The 22,337-nt window shown below is 48.1% G+C and overlaps 1 protein-coding gene across 8 annotated transcripts in view; it reads right to left on the reverse strand.

The window, feature by feature from the left end:
• LOC117658814 (uncharacterized) overlaps positions 1-22,337 on the reverse strand; it is a 131,485-nt gene that overhangs the window by 63,610 nt on the left and 45,538 nt on the right. For 4 of the 8 annotated variants that reach the window (XM_087873555.1, XM_087873557.1, XM_087873556.1 and 1 more), the window contains 7 exons: positions 21,199-21,234; positions 18,948-18,983; positions 18,380-18,529; positions 13,770-13,808; positions 12,572-12,607; positions 11,474-11,623; positions 8,217-8,432 (listed from right to left, as the gene is read on the reverse strand). In XM_087873555.1, coding sequence (XP_087729681.1) covers positions 8,217-8,432; positions 11,474-11,623; positions 12,572-12,607; positions 13,770-13,808; positions 18,380-18,529; positions 18,948-18,983; positions 21,199-21,234 — 663 coding nt within the window. The remainder of the gene's footprint in view (positions 1-8,216; positions 8,433-11,473; positions 11,624-12,571; positions 12,608-13,769; positions 13,809-18,379; positions 18,530-18,947; positions 18,984-21,198; positions 21,235-22,337) is intronic. The other 4 variants (XM_087873558.1, XM_087873562.1, XM_087873559.1 and 1 more) reach the window with 2 other exon arrangements.

The following is a 22,337-nucleotide window of genomic DNA, read 5'->3' on the forward strand; positions in this document are numbered from 1 at the left end:
TTCAGTCTCAAAAGATAAGGAGAAAAAAATCAAAACAGATCGGAGGGAGCCAAAACATAGGGCCCTCCCCAGGCTCCGGAGGCTTTTTTCATGTCTCTGGGAGGCGAAAATGGCCTCCCCAGGCTCCGGAGGCCCTCTGGAGGCCAGAAACGGGCCCATTTCTGGCCTTCCTGAACTTCCGGTAGCCCGTTTTTCGCCCCCCCCCCCGAGACTCCGTGCGCGCCCTGCATTTACCTGCATCCAAAATGGGCCGCGTGGGGACTCCCGGGAGGGGAGGGGCTGGGTGGGAGGGGTCGGCCAGGAGTGGGATTTGGGGGTTCTCCGAACTGCACAGAATCTTAACTAGAGGTTTTCGCGAACCTCTGCGAACTCCCAGCAGCCCCACCCCTGACAGGGAGTCCCAAAACTGACTAGCATTCGTTTAGTGACCGTTTGAAGTGACACCAGCCCTGAAAAAGTGTCTTAGGATCGGTCCTCACACTTACGACCATTACAGCTTCCTCACGGTCACATGGTCAAAATTCTGGCTCTTGGGAGCTGGTGTGGATTTACAACGATCGCAGCAAAAAAAGGAAAAATAGCCGGCTAAAAAATTCTGCAAGCTGAAGTCCCCAAATTTGGAGACCGTGGAATAAGGCACCAGGTTAAAAAGCAGGAGATGGTGAGTTCTAGTCCCACCTTAGGCTGAAAAGCCGGCTGGGTGACTTTGGGCCAATCACCAGGAGACCGTGAATTCTAGTCCCATTATAGGCACGAAAACCGGCTGGGTGACTTTGGGCCAATCACCAGGAGACCATGAATTCTAGTTCTGCCTTAGGGACGAAGGCCAGTTGGGTGACTTTGGGCCAATCACCAGGAGACGGTGAATTCTAGTTCTGCCTTAGATATGAAGGCCAATTGGGTGACTTTGGGCCAATCACCAGGAGACGGTGAGTTCTAGTCCTGCTTTAAGCATGGGTAACTTTGGCCCAGTCCCTCTCTGTCTCAGCCCTCACAGGGTTGTTGTCTATGGAGATTCACAGGGTTGTTGTTGTGGGGAAAAAGAGGAGGAGGTAGGTGTGTGTTAACCATCTTGAGCTATTTGTAAAAATGATAAAAACGGGATACAAATTAAATAAATATCATGTTTTTCAGAGTATAAGACACACCGGAGTCTAAGACGCACCTACCTTTTTTGGTGAGGAAAAGAAGAAAAAGAAATCTCCCTCTACCTCCCAGCAATTTTGCCTCGTTGCAGCAAACAGCCTGCTTTACTTTCATTTTCGTTTTCAGCATAGCTTGATTAGCACAAGGGGAAAAAAAAAATCTGCTCCAGCAATTTACCTCTTTGCAGCAAGCAGCAGAGCCCTGCGCAAAACAGCTGAGAGCAAATCAGCTGAGAGTCGGGAGGCCGATCCAATCAACTTGTGCTAATTAGGCTGTGCTGAAGCTGAAAGGAGCTGTTTTTTTCTTCCTGTTTGCTTGCAAGGAGGTAAATTGCTGGGAGGCAGAGACCAAAGGGTGGGGGCCAGTGGGTGGCTGGGGTTACATTTGGTGTATAAGACATCCCTAAATTTTCACCCCCTTTTAGGGGGGGAAAAAGGTGCATCTTATACTCCGAAAAATACGGTAACTGATAAATCTAACCATGAGCGGATTTCTAGCTCATTCCACTTCTCTTGCCGTTAACTCTCACTGTTGTGTCTAAGATAGGAGAAAATTGCTTTTGTCTTAAGGTTTGTGGCAGGCTTGGGAAATTACTCCTTGCTTAAAAAGAGACTTAAGCTTCGGCTGGGCCCCAGTGACTCGGAGCAAAATGTTTATTAATGTTCCCCTAACAAGCGAATATGCAAATGTATTTTTAACATCACACCAGCCGGAGGCAAGGGAGGAATTTAAAAAATCCCAATTTCTACCCACGATGAACTCCCCGGATTCCTCCGTTTTAATTTGTTGTCCTGCCATTCCAATTAATTTCAAAACCGGAGCGAGGTGTGTGTGAATTTGATCTTTATCTTTAGGATCTAAACCAGGTTTTCCTGCTCCGGTTTCATAGGTAACCGAGTGGGAATCTCTTTTAAAATCTAGATTTGAATCTGTGCGCCGTACAAGCAGTCCTCGTTTTACAACGACATCATCCTGTTTTAACCACCCCATAATCCCTTGCGAGGTGGAGTCTGGGCAGCTGAACGGAGCTAGCAGAGTGTTTTAATGGCCAGATGCCTTTCCTGTCGCCAGTGCGGAGTTTTGTTCAGCAGATAAATTCTCAGTGTGCCCAGAGAGAGAGAAATATCTGCTTCTACCTAGGATCGAACTCACAGCCTCCTGATGGTGAGGCGAGAGCTTCGCCTCTAAGTCATCACCCCACCCCCTCATTTTACAACTACATGAGCCCGGGATACTGCTACCATCATAAATACATGCCACGACGATTCATTTAGTGACCGTTTGACTTTGCTTGTCAGAAAGTCGCAAGAGGGGATCAAGTAACCCTGGGATACCGCAACAGTCATAAATATGAACCCGTCGCCAAGCATTCCGAATCTTGATCAAGTGACCACGGGGATACTGCAACGGTAAAACGTGTGAAAAACGACTGTAAGTTCACATTTTCCAATGTCGTTGTAACTTTGAGCAGTCACTAAGCGAACGGATGTAAGTCAAGGACTCCCTGTATCTTTCTACTAAATAACTGGTTTTCCTTGACTTCCATCATACTCCTAATAATCTTCTCCAAATCCTCCTTCATATGTCTTTCTTTTCAGAGGTGATATTTAGCCGGTTCGGACCGGTTCTCCTGAACCGGTAGCGGAAATCATGGGTGGGCCTGCCCCCCCCCCCCGCCCCGGCTCTATTCCATCCTATTTAGGCACATTTTTGAGGCTGGGCACATGCGCGGAAGACGCGCGAGAGAGCAAAGCACATGCGCAGAAGGCAGTCACAGGTGTTGTGACCCCGACTCCCGAGCCTGTCCTAACAGAGGAAGAGGACTCAGAAGGTGATGGGGAGGAACTGGCAAGGCCTCCCTCTCCAGGACCCTCCTCTCTGGCAATGCCTCAGGTTCCATCCGAAGGCCAGGAGGAACAGCCTGGGATGTTCCTCCCAGGAGGAAGGCATATCGGAGCACCAATTGATAGGGAGCGAGGAGGATGAATCCTGGCTTGATCCCAGGCAGCGTCGGAGGGAGAAGCGTGCGCAGCAACGGAAGAGGCGTGGGAGGGCCAGAGATTGAGCTGAGTCACGGAGCCACGCCCCACCAGGAATAAAAGTGGGTGGGATTGCTCTTCAGGCTTTGTGACGGACAAAGTTAAACCCTGAAAGTCACATCGTGATTGCTGAAATTCGGCTTGGATATATTTTGGATGGAACATTGACTAAACTCTTGTGTGGTGGATAATTTGTTGCTCCTGGAACGGACTGAAGATAAGTCCTCTTCTGCTTTACGGGAGTGAAAACGGTCTTGGCAGGCATTCGGCAGTCTGCTGCCAAATCCTTGGTCTGCCAAGAATCCTAATCTGTTTACCTAATAAAATATTGGCAGGCGTGCTTGGTATTACGCTTGCCTGTGTGAGGAAGGGGGACAGAACAAACTGGTTTGAACCGGGCGCTTGTGGGGCGAACCGGTAGTAACATAATGTGAAACCCACTGCTGTTTCTTTTCTTTCCCTCCCTTTTTTTGCAAGATCCAGCTTTCACAGCCAAAGTTTAATGAAATGCTTTCATTAAATATTAGAATAATGAAAGAAGTACCGTATTTTTCGGAGTATAAGATGCACCGGAGTATAAGATGCACCTACCTTTTTTGGTGAGGAAAAGAAGAAAAAGAAATCTCCCTCTGCCTCTGAGCAATTTTGCCTCGTTGCAGCAAACAGCAAACAGCCTGCTTTACTTTCATTTTCGTTTTCAGCATAGCTTGATTAGCACAAGAAAAAAAACCTGCTCTCCCAGCAATTTACCTCCTTGCAGTAAACAGCGGAAGCCCGCGCAAAACAGTTGAGAGCAAAACAGCTGAAAGCAAAACAGCTGAGAGTCGGGAGGCCGATCCAATCAACTTGTGCTAATTAGGCTGTGCTGAAGCTGAAAGGAGCTTCTTCTTCTTGCTACTTGCTGCAAGGAGGTAAACTACTGGGAGGCAGAGGCAAAAGGGTTGGGGGCCAGTGGGGGGCGGGGCTACATTCGGTGTATAAGACGCACCTAAATTTTCACCCCGTTTTAGGGGGGGCAAAAGGTACGTCTTATACTCCAAAAAATACGGTATATATTTTTTTCCTGCGGGAAAGTATTGTTAGGAAAACTGGGAAAAACGATTCAAAGAAAACTGATCTCTTTGATGGAGATGGAAATCGCCTTATCCCTTAGGATCTTGTCGGCCATTTTCTTTCTTTGCCCGAGTAATTTTGATTTATCTTACGTTCGTATATATATAAAAAAAAACCCGCCGTCCATCTTCATTCCCGAACTCACGAAAACAAGACTGCCTGCGATCTTCACCGTCAGGCTGTGAATTCACTTAACGCCAGGCTGACATGACGATGAAAGATAATATTAGCTATTATTTTTCCTCAAAAATGGGGGTGTCAACTCCAGGGAAATTTCAGAAAAGTGCTGGTAGGTGAACAGTGATTGTTCATCCTATTTATTTGGTGACAAGGTGACAAGGCTTGTGAGAATTTTCTCTCTTTTATTTCGCAATTACTGCTCCGTATCTCCCTGTAGTAGAAATGCTGGAGGTTTTTAAGAAGAGATTGGACAGGCATTTGTCTGAAGTGGTGTAGGGGGTTGGATTAGAAGACCTCCAAGGTCCCTTCCAATTCTGTTATTCTGCTATTCTTTTTCCTTCCTTCCTTCCTTCCTTCCTTTCCTCCCTCCCTCCCTCTTTCCTTCCTTCCTTCCTTCCTTCCTTTCCTCCTTCCTTTTTCCTTCCTTCCTTCCTTCCTTTCCTCCCTCCCTCCCTCTTTCCTTCCTTCCTTCCTTTCCTCCCTCCCTCTTTCCTTCCTTTTCACCCCCTCTCCTTCCTTCCTTCCCTCCCTCCCTCCTTCCTTCTTCATTCCTTCCTTCCTTCCTTTCTTCCCTCCCTCCCTCCTTCCTTCCTTTCCTCCCTCCCTCTTTCCTTCTTCCTTTCCATCCCCTCTCCTTCCTTCCTTCCCTCCCTCCCTCCTTCCTTCTTCATTCCTTCCTTCCTTCCTTTCTTCCCTCCCTCCCTCCTTCCTTCCTTTCCTCCCTCCCTCTTTCCTTCTTCCTTTCCATCCCCTCTCCTTCCTTCCTTCCTTCCCTCCCTCTTTCCTTCCTTCCTTTCCTCCTTCCCTCTTTCCTTCTTCCTTTCCACCCCCTCTCCTTCCTTCCTTCCTTCCCTCCCTCCCACCTTCCTTCCTTTCCTCCTTCCCTCTTTCCTTCTTCCTTTCCACCCTCCCTCTTTCCTTCTTCCTTTCCACCCCCTCTCATTCCTTCCTTCCTTTCCTTCCTCCCTCCCTCTTTCCTTCCTTCCTTTCCTCCCTCCCTTTCCGTCCTTCCTTTCCTCCCTCCCTCTTTCCTTCTTCCTTTCCACCCCCTCTCATTCCTTCCTTCCTTCCTTCCCTCCCTCCTTCCTTCCTTCCTTCCTTTCTTCCCTCCCTCCCTCCTTCCTACCTTCCTCCCTCCTTCCTTTCCTCCCTCCCTTTTTCCTTCCTTCCTTTCCACCCCCCTCTCCTTCCTTCCTTCCTTCCCCATCACAGGAGGTTTTTAAGAAGAGATTGGACAACCATTTGTCTGAAGTGGTGTAGGGTTTCCTGCCTGAGGTGGGGGTTGGACTAGAAGACCTCCAAGGTCCCTTCCAACTCTCATTAGTCTGTAAATGCCTGTCCAGTCTCTTCTTAAAAGCCACCAGTGTTGTTGCATCCATAACTAATGCATGAGAAGGAGGACAGGTAGTCCTCGACCTACGACCGCAAGTGAGCCCAAAATGTAGTTGTTAAGTGCGACACTCGTTAAGTGAATTTTGCCCCATTTTATGACTTTTCTTGGCCCAGTGATTAAGTGAATCCCTGCCGTGGTTCAGTTACTAACATGGTCCTTAAGTGAATCTGGCTTCCCCATTGTCAGAAGGTCACAAAAGGGATCATGTGACCCCGGGACATGGCAACCATCATAAGTATGAATCAACTGCCAAGCAGTTGCATTTTGAACATGTGACCATGGGACTGTTACAACGGTCGTAAGTCGAGGACCACCTGTAAGTAAATCCAACAGGAAGAACTCAGGAGGGGATTATGGGTGTTGGAATTGTTATCTCTAAGGTTTCCTTGCCGTTGGGAAAAAAAAAATTCTGGATCTTTTTTTGGGAAAAAAGTTGATAAAGTTGGCGAAAAGTTTGCAGAAAAGTTTTTCTTTTTTTTTTTTTTACCCCACTGGAGAGAGGAACCTCAAATCCACATGATAAATCCCCTTTTTCGGATGGGTCAGATTCCTTCTAATGGTGCCTAAGCAACAGGTCGTAAGTTGAGGATTCCTTATAAAGTAATTCCATCAATTAAAACGGCTGAGCTGGAATCCTTTTTTTCTTTTTTTTCTTTTTCTTTTTTTTCTGTTTACAAGGAATCCTCTGTGGGGTGTCCTGTTCAATTTCACCAGGATCCTCATGATCTCCATTCGCTGCCATTTTTGAGTAGATCCTATCACCGGAATGGATTCCTACCTGAATCTTGGATAGGTGTAAAATAATTCCGTTTTAAGAGGAGTGAGCCAGATTTGAATCTATGTGTTGACTGCCCTCTAGTGGACACTGCAATAATTGCTGACAAAGGATTCATTTTGATGCCCATAAGGCAGGAAAGCATCACAGGTGAGATGGTTTCTTTCTTTCTTTCTTTCTTTCTTTCTTTCTTTCTTTCTTTCTTTCTTTCTTTCTTTCTTTCTTTCTTTCTTTCTTTCTTTCTTTCCTTCCTTCCTTCCTTCCTTCCTTCCTTCCTTCCTTCCTTCCTTCCTTCCTTTCGTTATTTATTTATGATTTATTTATTTGTTATTTGTTTATTCACTCATTCACTCACTCATTTACTCACTCATTTATTTGTACCCCTCCATTCTTTATTTGTATCCTGCCTTTATTATTTTTACCAATAACTCAAGGTGATGAACACGCACGCTCCTCCTATTTTGATGCCCATAAGGCAGGAAAGCATCACAGGTGAGATGGTTTCTTTCTTTCTTTCTTTCTTTCTTTCTTTCTTTCTTTCTTTCTTTCTTTCTTTCTTTCTTTCTTTCTTTCTTTCTTTCTTTCTTTCTTTCTTCCTTCCTTCCTTCCTTCCTTCCTTCTTTTCTTTCTTTTCTTTCTTTCGTTATTTATTTATGATTGATTGATTTATTTGTTATTTGTTTGTTTATTCACTCATTCACTCACTCATTTACTCACTCATTTATTTGTACCCCTCCATTCTTTAGTTGTATCCCGCCTTTATTATTTTTACCAATAACTCAAGGCGATGAACACACACACTCCTCCTATTTTGCCCACAACAACAACAGCCCTGTGAGGTAGTTTGGGCTGAGGGAGAGCAAATGGCCCAAAGTCACCCATGCGCGACTTTCGTATATAAGGTGGGACTAGAACTCCCTGTCTCCTGGGGATTGGCTCGAAGTCACCCTGCCAGCTTTCCTGCCTAAGATGGAACTAGAACTCACCGTCTCCTGGTGACTGACCCAAAGTCACCCAGTTGGTTTTCATACATAAGGCAGGACTAGAACTCACTGTCTCCTGGTGTTTGGCCCACAGTCACCCAGTTGGTTTTCATACATAAGGCAGGACTAGAACTCACCATCTCCTGGTGAATGGCCCAAAGTCACCCAGTTGGCTTTTATACATAAGGCAGGACTAGAACTCACCGTCTCCTGGCGTTTGGCCCACAGTCACCCAGCTGGCTTTCATGCCTAAGATGGAACTAGAGCTCACCGTCTCCTGGTGTTTGGCCCACAGTCACCCAGTTGGCTTTCATACATAAGGCAGGACTAGAACTCACCGTCTCCTGGCGTTTGGCCCACAGTCACCCAGCTGGCTTTCATGCCTAGTAAGGCAGGACTAGAACTCACCATCTCCCACTTTCTAACTTAGTCCCTTAAGCACTAAATCGTGTGTACCAAGGAAGGTCGTAAAATGGAGCGAAACTCACTTCACACCTGTCTCGCTTAGCGACAGAAATTTCGGGCGCCGTAAGTCGAGGACAGCCTGTAATTCTGTGAGATGTAGAATGGCCGTGTGGAAACTTTACCTTGGTGTCTTTCCTCAAAATTGCCTCCTTGCTCTCAGCGGGGACGTTTTGAGAAGGTTCCCCTCTTCCATCCCGAGGCTCAGCTCTCTTCGGCGTTGTGGGGACGTGAGGCGTTTCCCAAACTTCCAGCCCATCCCGATTTTTCTGGGAGCTGGTTGTTGTTTCAGACACCACAACATCCCGGGTTTCCTGGTTCCTTGCAGAGGGAGGGACGACCTACCACAACATGAAAGTGGAGTTTAGGAGCGTGAGGTAAATTTTTTTTAAAAATGACCACAGTATTTGGGAGAAAGGTTTTGTATCAGGGACTGAAATCATGGCGTCCACATCCCTTCTTTTTTCTTTGTTCCTTCCATTATCCATCCATCCTTCCTTCCTTCCTTCCTTCTTTCCTTCCCTCCCTCCCTTTGCTTCCTTCCTCCAACCCTCCTGTTTCCTCTTTTCCTGTCCTCTCCTCTTCTCTCTTCTCCCCCGAACTCTACCCCTCATCTCCTTCTCCCCCTTCTCCCGTCCCTTCCTCTCCTCTCTTCCTCCCTCTCTTCCTCCCTCCTTCCCTCCCTCTCTCTCCTCTCCATTCTCCTCTCCTCCTCCCTCCCTCTCTCTCTCCTCTCCCCTCCATTCTCCTCTCTTCCTCTCCTCTCCTCTCTTCCTCCCTCCCCTCCTCCCTCCCTCTCTCTCTCCTCTCCCCTCCATTCTCCTCTCTTCCTCTCCTCTCCTCTCTTCCTCCCTCTCCTCCTCCCTCCTTCCCTCCCTCTCTCTCTCCTCTCCCCTCCATTCTCCTCTCTTCCTCTCCTCTCCTCTCCTCTCTTCCTCCCTCCCCTCCTCCCTCCCTCTCTCTCTCCTCTCCCCTCCATTCTCCTCTCTTCCTCTCCTCTCCTCTCTTCCTCCCTCTCCTCCTCCCTCCTTCCCACCCTCTCTCCCCTCCATTCTCCTCTCTTCCTCCCTCTCTTCCTCCCTCCCTCTTCTCTTCTCCTCCTTTTCCCCTCCCCTCCATTCCACTCTCTTCCTCCCTCCCTCTCCTCCTCCCTCCCTTCTCTCCTCTCCCCTCCCCTCTCCCCTCTCCATTCTCTCTTCTCCCTCCCTCTCCTTCTCCCTCCCTCCCGTCTCTCCTCTCCTCTCCCCTCCCTTCTCCTCTCTTCCTCTCCTCTCTTTTCCCTCCCTCTCCTCCTCCCTCCCTCTCCTCTTCTCCTCCTCCACCCCTCCCCTCTCCCCTCCATTCTCTCTTCCCCCTCCCTCCCTCTCCTTCTCCCTCTCTCCCTTCTCTCCTCTTCCCTCCCTTCTCTTCTCTTCCTCTCCTCTCTTTTCCCTCCCTCTCCTCTTCTCCTCCTCCTCCCCTCCCCTCTCCCCTCCATTCTCTTTCCCCCTCCCTCCCTCTCCTTCTCCCTCCCTCCCGTCTCTCCTCTCCTCTCCCCTCCCTTCTCCTCTCTTCCTCTCCTCTCTTTTCCCTCCCTCTCCTCTTCTCCTCCTCCTCCCCTCCCCTCTCCCCTCCATTCTCCTCTCTTCCTCTCCTCTCCTCTCTTCCTCCCTCTCCTCCTCCCTCCTTCCCACCCTCTCTCTCCCCTCCATTCTCCTCTCTTCCTCCCTCTCTTCCTCCCTCCCTCTTCTCTTCTCCTCCTCTTCCCCTCCCCTCCATTCCACTCTCTTCCTCCCTCCCTCTCCTCCTCCCTCCCTTCTCTCCTCTCCCCTCCCTTCTCCTCTTTTCCCTCCCTCTCCTACTCCCTCTCTTCTCCTCCTCCTCCCCTCCCCTCTCCCCTCTCCATTCTCTCTTCTCCCTCCCTCTCCTTCTCCCTCCCTCCCGTCTCTCCTCTCCTCTCCCCTCCCTTCTCCTCTCTTCCTCTCCTCTCTTTTCCCTCCCTCTCCTCCTCCCTCCCTCTCCTCTTCTCCTCCTCCACCCCTCCCCTCTCCCCTCCATTCTCTCTTCCCCCTCCCTCCCTCTCCTTCTCCCTCTCTCCCTTCTCTCCTCTTCCCTCCCTTCTCTTCTCTTCCTCTCCTCTCTTTTCCCTCCCTCTCCTCTTCTCCTCCTCCTCCCCTCCCCTCTCCCCTCCATTCTCTTTCCCCCTCCCTCCCTCTCCTTCTCCCTCCCTCCCGTCTCTCCTCTCCTCTCCCCTCCCTTCTCCTCTCTTCCTCTCCTCTCTTTTCCCTCCCTCTCCTCTTCTCCTCCTCCTCCCCTCCCCTCTCCCCTCCATTCTCCTCTCTTCCTCTCCTCTCCTCTCTTCCTCCCTCTCCTCCTCCCTCCTTCCCACCCTCTCTCTCCCCTCCATTCTCCTCTCTTCCTCCCTCTCTTCCTCCCTCCCTCTTCTCTTCTCCTCCTCTTCCCCTCCCCTCCATTCCACTCTCTTCCTCCCTCCCTCTCCTCCTCCCTCCCTTCTCTCCTCTCCCCTCCCTTCTCCTCTTTTCCCTCCCTCTCCTACTCCCTCTCTTCTCCTCCTCCTCCCCTCCCCTCTCCCCTCTCCATTCTCTCTTCTCCCTCCCTCTCCTTCTCCCTCCCTCCCGTCTCTCCTCTCCTCTCCCCTCCCTTCTCCTCTCTTCCTCTCCTCTCTTTTCCCTCCCTCTCCTCCTCCCTCCCTCTCCTCTTCTCCTCCTCCACCCCTCCCCTCTCCCCTCCATTCTCTCTTCCCCCTCCCTCCCTCTCCTTCTCCCTCTCTCCCTTCTCTCCTCTTCCCTCCCTTCTCTTCTCTTCCTCTCCTCTCTTTTCCCTCCCTCTCCTCTTCTCCTCCTCCTCCCCTCCCCTCTCCCCTCCATTCTCTTTCCCCCTCCCTCCCTCTCCTTCTCCCTCCCTCCCGTCTCTCCTCTCCTCTCCCCTCCCTTCTCCTCTCTTCCTCTCCTCTCTTTTCCCTCCCTCTCCTCCTCCCTCCCTCTCCTCTTCTCCTCCTCCACCCCTCCCCTCTCCCCTCCATTCTCTCTTCCCCCTCCCTCCCTCTCCTTCTCCCTCTCTCCCTTCTCTCCTCTTCCCTCCCTTCTCTTCTCTTCCTCTCCTCTCTTTTCCCTCCCTCTCCTCTTCTCCTCCTCCTCCCCTCCCCTCTCCCCTCCATTCTCTTTCCCCCTCCCTCCCTCTCCTTCTCCCTCCCTCCCTTCTCTCCTCTTCCCTCCCTTCTCCTCTCTTCCTCTCCTCTCCTCTCTTCTCCCTCCCTCTCCTCTTCCCTCCCTCCCCCTCCCCTCCCCTCTCCTTGATAGTAAAACAACAAAATGTTTGGAACCCAAATCAGTCCCAACTTCAGATTCCCCCTTCCAGAGCAAGATGCGCCTCAGATCCTCACCGTGGAGTTTTGGGGCTTCGATCGTTGCTTCTTCTTCTTCTTCCTCCCGTCCTCCTTCTCCTTTTCCTTCTTGGCATCAGCAACTTGGTGAGTTATCTTTTGTACCCCACCCTGCATAAGAAGATCAGTCAGTTCCTTCAACAGGGCCAGCTGCAAGTTTAAAAAACAAAAACAAAATTAGAAAATGGGGTTGATCCTGTTCTACCACCAAAAGGAAGCCCAACCAGAACATCTGAACCAGAAAATAATGAGAATTTTCAGAATTTAAGCGTCTTCCAGATTTGCTGGGATTACAGTTCTCAGAATTCCTTCACAGTACTGCAGTGTTTCTCAACCTTGGTAGCTTGAAGAGGGGTGGACTTCAACTCCCAGAATCCCCCAGCCAGCAGCGCTGGCTGGGGGATTCTGGGAGTTGAAGTCCACCCCTCTTCAAGCTTCCAAGGTTGAGAAACACTGCAGTACTGTATGTTAGCTAGGAATGCTGGGAGCCGTAGCCTTCTGAATGATACCAGTCTACCAGACTAAGGAAACCTACAGTAGTCTTTCAACTATTCATTTAATCAATCAATCAATCAATCAATCAATCAATCAATCAGAATAGAACTGGAAGGGACCTTAGAGGTCTTCTAGTCCAACCCCCTGTTTAAGGAGGACACCCTATACTATTTTAGACAAATGGTTGCCCAATCTCTTCTTAAAAACCTTCAGTGATGGAGCACCCACAACTTCCAGTGGCAGGCTGTTCCACTGATTAATTGTCCTCACCGTTAGGAAGCTTCTCCTTAATTCCAGGTTGCTTGAGTTTCTCCTTGAGTTATGACCACAATGTAATCACGTTTAAATTGTTCTTTAAAACATCTGTCTTTTCAATAAAAAAAAAAAAATCTGTCTTCGCACCCCCCCCCCCCAATAATCCAAGATGTCCAATTTCTAAAGCATGAAATATAATTTTTATGTCCGGATTAAGTTTCGCCCAAATGTTATTTGGGGTCTCTTGAAGCTGGTGGATGACACGGATATTTCCACGAGCTTCGCCTAATAATAAGAAATAAAGTGGTTTCTCGTTTAATGTCATTTGTAGACAAGAAGGTCACATACCTTGATCCCATAAGCTTCCAAAAGTCGTTCCAGATCCTATATAAAAATAAAAAAAAAAGCAAAGAAATATGTATTCATTGACCACGTACAGATAATATAGAAATAATGGCTTATATTACATGTTAGATCAGGGGTCTCCAATCTTGGTGACTTTAAGACTTGTGGACTTCAACTCCCAGAATTCTTTGCTTTGCTGGCTGAGGAATTCTGGGAGTTGAAGTCCACAAGTTTTAAAGTTGCCAAGGTTGGAGACCCCTGTGTTAGATCACAACATGTTTAGCTGAGATGCTTGCTTATATAAAATGTCCCCTGAGCACCAAAAATATCTCCTGGGTGGTGTGACCTTCCTTTAAAGTCCTTCAAATTAGCCATTTTAGAATATGTAGACTTCAACTCCCAGAGTTCCCTAGCGAGCAACCTTTAAGACATGTGGACTACAATTCCCATAATTCCCCAGCCAGTAGGCTAGCTAGCTGAGGTCCACACAACTTACAATTGCTGAGTTGGCTGAGGATTTTTGGGTGCTGAAGTCCACTCATCTCAAAGCATGCTGGCTGGGGAATTCTGGGAATTGAAGTCCACCCATCTCAAAGCATGCCAGCTGGGGAATTCTGGGAGTTGAAGTCCACCTAATTTAAAGCCTGCTGGCTGGGGATTTCTGGGAATTGAAGTCCACCCATCTTAAAGCATGCCAGCTGGGGAATTCTGGGAGTTGAAGTCTACCCATCTCAAAGCATGCTGGCTGGGGAATTCTGGGAGTTGAAGTCCACCCATCTCAAAGCATGCTGGCTGGGGAATTCTGGGAGTTGAAGTCCACCCATCTGAAAGCATGCTAGCTGGGGAATTCTGGGAGTTGAAGTCTTCCCATCTCAAAGCATGCTGGCTGGGGAATTCTGGGAGTTGAAGTCTACCCATCTCAAAGCATGCTGGCTGGGGAATTCTGGGAGTTGAAGTCCACCCATCTCAAAGCATGCTGGCTGGGGAATTCTGGGAGTTGAAGTCTACCCATCTCAAAGCATGCTAGCTGGGGAATTCTGGGAGTTGAAGTCCACCTAATTTAAAGCCTGCTGGCTGGGGATTTCTGGGAACTGAAGTCCACCCATCTTAAAGCATGATGGCTGGGGAATTCTGGGAATTGTTAAATTACTTGAATTCTGGTCCCAGTTGTAGCTGTAAATTGAGGACTATATGTATTTACCTTGATATCCATTCCTTTGCCAACTGGTCCAGGGTCCCCCTGGGAAAGAAAACAAAAACGTGCAGATGTTTGAAGCTACCTGTTCCGGGGTGATTCCATAATTTAATCTTTCACCTGTACTAAAAAGCAAGTAGAGATTAGGGTTGCCTAAAGCCAGCAGCTAAATAAATCCATGGAGGAGAATAGTAAAACGACTGTGATATTCCTTTCAGAATTCAGATCCTTGTTAGTTACCGATAGTTAGTTGTTAGTCACTTTTATTATCCAAGTCTATGGAGATTCTCAGTCCTCCAGGACATGGTTATCCCAAATGTGCTTTTTCCAAGAGGCAACAGAACTTTCTGGTTTTTCTTTGAAGACCTTTCGCTTCTCATCCAAGAAGCTTCTTCAACTCTGACAGGATAGTGGGAATGGAAGGAATTATATTCCTTGCAGACAGCTGAAGAGTAGAAATCCTTTCACAACTGTAGGTCGCTACGGGGAACACAATAGAGTGGACTAACTAACATTGGGCTGCCAGGATGATGTCCTTGTTTTTCCAGATTCAGTTGATGTTCACCATTGCTCTGCAACCCAATGCAATCCGACATTTTATTTCAGGGCTGCCTTCCTTATCTTTATTGGATTCAATTAGAATTTACATTTTAAAAAATTAGATATTTTCTATGATATATAATATATAAAAGGTAAAGGTTCCCTTTGCACGTATGTGCTAGTCGTTCCCGACTCTAGGGGGCAGTGCTCATCTCCGTTTCAAAGCCGAAGAGTCAGCGCTGCCCAAAGACGTCTCCATGGTCATGTGGCCAGCATGACTCAATGCCAAAGGCGCATGGAATGCTGTTCCCTTCCCACCAAAGGTGGTCCCTATTTTTCTACTTGCATTTTTTACCTGCTTTCGAATTGCTAGGTTGGCAGAAGCTGGGACAAGTCACAGGAGCTCACCCCATTACGCGGCACTAGGGATTCGAACCGCTGAACTGCCGACCTTTCGATCGACAAGCTTGGTGTCTTAGCCACTGAGCCACAGCGTCCTCATGGGCAATATTCAAACTCATGAGATGAGATACCCAGAGACTCATGCAACCTTCTCCGAGGTCGTAACGGATTTCTTCTCCTAAGAAGTCCTGAATCTGGTTTCTCCAGCTGGACGTTTGAGGAGGACGTTTGAAGGAAGATCTCGGAGGAATGAATTCCATGCCTGATGGGCTTCATTTCACAGAAATCCGGTGTCTGCTTTGACAGATTCCGGTGGAATGAAGGACACCCAAGTCACGGATCTGAAACGTTCATCCTCAAATCTTCTTACTCTGCAAGAGAAATCGCCTGCTTTCTAGAAGCTTCTTCAAGGGTTTCCTCCCCACTACAGGAAGCCCTCGGTTTACAACCGTTTCCTTAGCAACTATTTGAAGTTACAATGGCACAGAAAGCAGTGACTTATCGCTTGGTCCTCTTACTTACAACCAGGAGTGAAATTCAGCTGGTTCAGACCGGTTCGGGCGAAACGGATGCTAATTTTACATCTGGTTTGCCATCCAAAATGGGCCGCGTGGAGACTCCTGAGAGGGGTGGGGCGAGGCGGGCAATCCCGCCCCGCCCCGCCCCTCTCAGGAGTCTCCACGCGGCCCATTTTGGATGCGAGGTAAGTGCAGGGCCTGCGCGGAAGTTTTGTGGGGGCGAAAAACGGGCCTCCTGGAAGTTCCAGAAATCTGGAAACGGGCTTGTTTCTGGCCTCCAGAGGGCCTCCGGAGCCCTGGGGAGGCTGTTTTTTCCCTCCTGGAGGCTCAAGAAAAGCCTCTAGAGCCTAGGGAGGGCAAAAACACCCCCTCCATGGTGCAGGAGGCTGAGTAGGCCATGCCCCCATGGCCACGCCCACCCAGCAACTAGGCAGAGAACCAGTTGCTAAAACTTTTCGATCCCACCCCTGTTTACAACGATCATAGCACCGCGATGGTCTCGTGATTAAAATTTGGATTCTTGGCAACTGGCATATATTTACGATGGTTGCACCATCTCGGGGCATGTGATCGTCATCGGTGGCCTTCTCAGCTGACTTCCAACAAGGAAACCCAGTGGAGGAAAACAGATTCGCTCAACGACGGCAGGATTCGCTGAACGTGATTCGCTTTCTTCTTGAAAGCCTCCAGTGATGGAGCAGCCACAACTTCTGGTGGCAAGTCGTTCCATGGATTGATTATTCTGTCAGGAAGTTTCTCCTCCTCAGGGCTAGTCCAGCACCCTGGACTATGTAAACCTATTTTAAGGCAGAATAAAATAGTTGGAAGGGACCTTGGAGGTCTTCTAGTCCAACCCCCTGCTCAGGCAGGAGACCTCATACATTTCAGACAAATGGTTGTCCAATCTCTTCTTGAAAACCTCCCATGATGGGGCATCCACAACTTCTGGAGGAAAGCAGTTCCACTGATGGATTGTTGTTAAATGTCATTTCTCCTTCGTTCTAGGTTGCTTCTCTCCTTGGTTCGTTTCCACCCATCGCTTCTTCTCCTGCCTTCAGGTGCTTTGGAGAACAACCTGACTCCCTCTTCTTTGTGGCAACTCCTCAAATATTGGAAGACTGCTATCCTGTCACCCCTATTCCTTCTCTTCACTGAGATTAAACATTCCCAGTTCCCACAACCATTCTTCACAACCTCCAGAGATCCCTCCAGAGATTGTTGCTCTTCTCTGCACTCTTTTTCTAGGATCTCAGCATCTTTCCTGGGTTTGTGGTGACCAGAAATGGACACAGTCTTCCAAGTGTGTGGTCTCACCAGCGGAGTATAAAGCAATACCATCACTTCTCATGACGTGAGAACATGCAGTGATCAAAGAAAGAAGTCATATTATGGCTTAAGATGTGGTTCTTTAGGTCCCACAAATTCTATGGTAGATTCTGAGTTCCTACCACACAGCTAGTCAATTCCCATTAGAACATGGTTTAGCATCCTTTACTGTCCATACCGGGGGTGAAATCCAGCAGGTTCTAACAGGTTCTGGAGAACCGGTAGCGGAAATTTTGAGTAGTTCGGAGAACCGGCAAATACCACCTCCGGCTGGCCCCAGAGTGGGGAGGGAATGGAGATTTTGCAATATCCTTCCTCCAGGAGGGAAGGGAATGGGTATTTTGCAGAATCCTTTTCCTGGAGTGGGGTGGGAATGGAGATTTTGCAGTATCCTTCCCCTGCCATGCCACCAAGCCACGCCCACAGAACCGGTATTAAAAAAATTTGGATTTCACCACTGACTCAAAGATATTTTTTTTCCAGACGAGGGATGAGGGATCTTCCAAGAATAATTTTTGCAAAAATTCTTCAAACTTGTTCTGATTTAGAGATCAGGAAGGGAACTGTATGTTAGCACAAAATTTAACAAAAAACAAAAAGTTAATCCTGGAAGTTTCTATTTCTATTCTATTCTATTCTATTCTATTCTATTCTATTCTATTCTATTCTATTCTATTCTATTTCAAGATTTAGTCTTGTTTTTTTGAACCTACTCAAAGCAGGTTCTGACAGGTTCTGGAGAACTGGTAGCGGAAATTTTGAGTAGTTCAGAGAACTGGCAAATGCCACCTCTGGCTGGCCCCAGAGTGGGGTGGGAATGGAGATTTTGCAGTATCCTTTCCCCAGGAGTGGGGAGGGAATGGGTATTTTGCAGAATCCTTTTCCTGGAGTGGGGTGGGAATGGAGATTTTGCAGTATCCTTCCCCTGCCATGCCACCAAGCCACGCCCACAGAACCGGTATTAAAAAAATTTGGATTTCACCACTGACTCAAAGATATTCGTACTCTCATTGAGTAGGGTCAAAAAAAGAAGGATAAATATTGACACGAATAGCAGATGTTGAATGGATTACTACCAATAGTAGACTCCCTTTTCATCCACTGGGATCATCAATTGCAACCCTTATTCTACCTATTTTTACACAGGTAATCCTCGATTTACGACCACAGCGGAGCCCAAAATTTATGTTGCTAAGTGAGACATTTGCTAAGTGAGTTTTGCCCCATTTTACGACCTTTCTTGCCGCAGTCGTGAAGTGAACCACTACGGCCGTTAAATTAGACAGAGGGTTGTTAAGTGAATTTGGCTTCCCCATTGACGGTTGCAAAAGGGGATCACGTGCCCCTGGGGCATTGCAACCGTCATAAGTACGAGTCAGTGGTCAAGTGTCTGAATTTGACCACGGGATGGTGGGAATGCTGCAATGGTTGTGTGAAAAGCGGTCATTAAGTCACATTTTTCAGTGCTGGTGAAACTTCACATGGTCACTAAATAAACCGTTGTAAAACAAGGACTATCCATATTTTTAGGACCTATTTCATTCGCTCAGGGTTGAATGGTGTATCGCTATAATTTATACGTGTTTCTGACACGAATAAAGAAAGCACCCACCCCTTTCCTAGAAGAAAGAACAAAATATTTTGAGAAATATTAAAAAGGCAGAATGTTATATTTCTCTTGGGTAAGAAATTCAATAAATAAAGAAAATAAAAATGGAGAAACATGCTCTTGGAAAGCAGCCCCCCCACCTTTCTTAATAGCCCTCAGCAGATATCAGCACTTTAGCGATAAAGAGATAGATAGCTCTATTCATAAGCAAATACCCTCACCCAAGATCCAAGTAGGAATAGGGCCAGGAGATGATTGGCCCCTCCCATAAGGCTTAAAAGACCAGCAACGGCTCTTGGCTTCTTTGTTGGAAAACAACCGTTGAGAGATTTGCTTCTTGTTTGGCTGTAATTATTTCTTCTGTTCCTGAACTGTGGCCAAAAAAAAAAAAGCCTTTGGCAATTTGCCTAATTATCCCAAGGTCAGAGATAAACTAAAGACTGGTGTTTTGAGGACTTTGCCTAATTTTTTTTAAGTGTTTTTAATTGTTTTGTTTATCGTTTTTAATTAATGGGGCCAAATTTATATATATTTTTAACTGTATTTTAATATTTGTATTTGATGTTTTTACTTGGCTGTTCACTGCCCTGAGTCCTCAGGGAGAAGGGCGGTATACAAATTCAAAATAAAATAAAATAAAATAAAATAAATTTCATTTAGAATACGCTGAGAATGAGTTAATTCTCAGCCGTTTTAATAAAATCTGTTTGTTTTTTTGGAACTGTTTTGCATTTAATATCAACTACGTGGGCCAGTCTCACTGAAAGAGAAGGGAACATGCAAACCTACAGTTTCGCCCTTATCGCCTTTCTCTCCAGTGGCACCCTGGAGGAAAAAAAGAGAGAAGAAAAAAAGCATTTATTATGTATTTATTTGAGACCTGGCTCAAAAGCAGGAACTGTGAGAGGGACCTTGGAGTCCTGGGGGATGGAAGCAGGAACTGTGAGAGGGACCTTGGAGTCCTGGGGGATGGAAGCAGGAACTGTGAGAGGGACCTTGGAGTCCGGGTGGATGGAAGCAGGAACTGTGAGAGGGACCTTGGAGTCCTGGGGGATGGAAGCAGGAACTGTGAGAGGGACCTTGGAGTCCTGGGGGATGGAAGCAGGAACTGTGAGAGGGACCTTGGAGTCCTGGGGGATGGAAGCAGGAACTGTGAGAGGGACCTTGGAGTCCGGGTGGATGGAAGCAGGAACTGTGAGAGGGACCTTGGAGTCCTGGGGGATGGAAGCAGGAACTGTGAGAGGGACCTTGGAGTCCTGGGGGATGGAAGCAGGAACTGTGAGAGGGACCTTGGAGTCCTGGGGGATGGAAGCAAGAACTGTGAGAGGGACCTTGGAGTCCGGGTGGATGGAAGCAGGAACTGTGAGAGGGACCTTGGAGTCCGGGTGGATGGAAGCAAGAACTGTGAGAGGGACCTTGGAGTCCGGGTGGATGGAAGCAGGAACTGTGAGAGGGACCTTGGAGTCCGGGGTGGATGGAAGCAGGAACTGTGAGAGGGACCTTGGAGTCCTGGGGGATGGAAGCAGGAACTGTGAGAGGGACCTTGGAGTCCTGGGGGATGGAAGCAGGAACTGTGAGAGGGACCTTGGAGTCCTGGGGGATGGAAGCAAGAACTGTGAGAGGGACCTTGGAGTCCGGGTGGATGGAAGCAGGAACTGTGAGAGGGACCTTGGAGTCCGGGTGGATGGAAGCAGGAACTGTGAGAGGGACCTTGGAGTCCGGGTGGATGGAAGCAGGAACTGTGAGAGGGACCTTGGAGTCCGGGTGGATGGAAGCAGGAACTGTGAGAGGGACCTTGGAGTCCTGGGGGATGGAAGCAGGAACTGTGAGAGGGACCTTGGAGTCCTGGGGGATGGAAGCAGGAACTGTGAGAGGGACCTTGGAGTCCTGGGGGATGGAAGCAGGAACTGTGAGAGGGACCTTGGAGTCCTGTGGGATGGAAGCAGGAACTGTGAGAGGGACCTTGGAGTCCTGTGGGATGGAAGCAGGAACTGTGAGAGGGACCTTGGAGTCCTGGGGGATGGAAGCAGGAACTGTGAGAGGGACCTTGGAGTCCTGGGGGATGGAAGCAGGAACTGTGAGAGGGACCTTGGAGTCCTGGTGGATGGAAGCAGGAACTGTGAGAGGGACCTTGGAGTCCTGGGGGATGGAAGCAGGAACTGTGAGAGGGACCTTGGAGTCCTGGGGGATGGAAGCAGGAACTGTGAGAGGGACCTTGGAGTCCTGTGGGATGGAAGCAGGAACTGTGAGAGGGACCTTGGAGTCCTGGGGGATGGAAGCAGGAACTGTGAGAGGGACCTTGGAGTCCGGGTGGATGGAAGCAGGAACTGTGAGAGGGACCTTGGAGTCCTGGGGGATGGAAGCACGAACTGTGAGAGGGACCTTGGAGTCCTGGGGGATGGAAGCAGGAACTGTGAGAGGGACCTTGGAGTCCTGGGGGATGGAAGCACGAACTGTGAGAGGGACCTCGGTTTCCTCCTGTTGGGCCTGGAGGAGTCAACCATCGGCCCTTTGAGGTAGGCCAAATGAAGAAATAAGCCTGACAAGGATTCTGGGAAGGTTCTTACGGGTAGTAAGGTAGGCTAATCCAATTTTGAAAGGTTGAGTTCCTCTTTTTCCTCCCATCTAGTATGAAAGAAAATCATACTGGGGTTATCTTGAGTTTCTTTCTCATTCTACCTTCCATTTTGGGACTGTGTGGCCTTTAAGCAAACATGGTTGAGCTCCAGGAATTTTTGTAGTAAGGAAGGAAGAGTGGCCCAATTTTGAAAGTCTAGGTTCCTCTCTTGTGCAGGACAGAGTCAAAATGGGTCCGTTTTCATTAAGCGTCCGTCCATCTCAGGATGGTCTGTTCTGTGTTATCGGTCCTTATCGGCTGGTCCATAGTTTTCCTACCAAGAATTTTATGGATCCTGGGCTATATTGATTTGCAATTTTGGATAATGATGATAATAATAATAATAATAATAGTAATAGTAATAATAATAATAATAATAATAATAATAATAATAATAATAATAAAACCCTCCCAACAACTTACCTGGATTCCAGGTTCCCCTTTCTTTCCTTCTTCTCCCTAGAATTTAAAGTGTTCAGTGTTTCAGTTTCAAAAATTCACCATTCCAAAATTTCACTTCTGCCTTGTAAAGGGGAACTGTCAATCTTCCTTCCTTCTCTCCTCCCTTACTCAATCTTTCCTTTTCCTTCCTTCCTTCCTTTCTTCCTTTCATTCATCCATCCATCCTTCCCTCCTCCCTCTCTCCCCCTCCCTCTTTCCCTCTCCTTCCTTCCTTCCATCCATCCTTCTCTCGTCTCTCTTTCTCTCCCTCTATCCTTTTCCTTCCTTCCTTCTTTCCTTCCTTCTCTCCTCCCTCCCTCTTTCCCTCCCTCCTTCCTTCCTTTCATCCATCCATCCTTCTCTCCTCTCTCTTTCTCTCCCTCTATCCTTTTCTTTCCTTCCATCCATCCATCCATCCTTCCCTCCTCTCTCTCTCTCTCCCTCTTTCCCTCTCCTTTCTTCCATCCATCCATCTCCCCTCTCTCTTTCTCTTTCTCTCCCTCTATTCTTTTCCTTCCTTCCTCTTTCCTTTTCCTTCCTTCCTTCCGTCCATCTGTCCATCCATCCATTCCCTCCCCCCACCCTTTCCTTTTCCCTCCTTCCTTCCATCCATCCATCCTTCCTTCCCTTCTCCCTCTCTCTCTCCCTCCCTCTTCCCCTCTCCTTCCTTCCATCCATCCATCCATCCATCCTTCCCTCCTTCCTTCCTTCCTCTTTCTCTCCTTATTTCCTTTTCCTTCCTTCCTTCTTTCCTTCCTCCCTCCCTCTTTCCTTTTCCTCTCTCCCTCCAGGGCTTCAGATCTGAAAATCTGGCTGCCATCAAGAAATGATCCATGATATTTCTGGTGCTGTAAATTGGTTCCCATCTTCCAAACACAGAGCCACAATTTGAACTAAATAATCCTGGTGTACTGGGTAGAATGGTTTTTTTTTGCTTCCTGCAGGCCTCTCTCTGATCATTTGGTGAAACTGAAACCAGTGTTTAAATCAATTAAAATAAGCGAGACGGCTTTTACACAATGCCCTGCAAGCTTGATCACTGGTGAGGGCGAAGATAATAGGAAAATATATTGAATATCTGAATTTTGGAGGCAATCTGCATGAGATTTTCTAAAATGCTA

The sequence above is a fragment of the Pantherophis guttatus genome, chromosome 7 (genome assembly GCF_059756535.1).
Source record: "Pantherophis guttatus breed Tessera chromosome 7, ASM5975653v1, whole genome shotgun sequence".
Classification (NCBI taxonomy): domain Eukaryota; kingdom Metazoa; phylum Chordata; class Lepidosauria; order Squamata; family Colubridae; genus Pantherophis; species Pantherophis guttatus.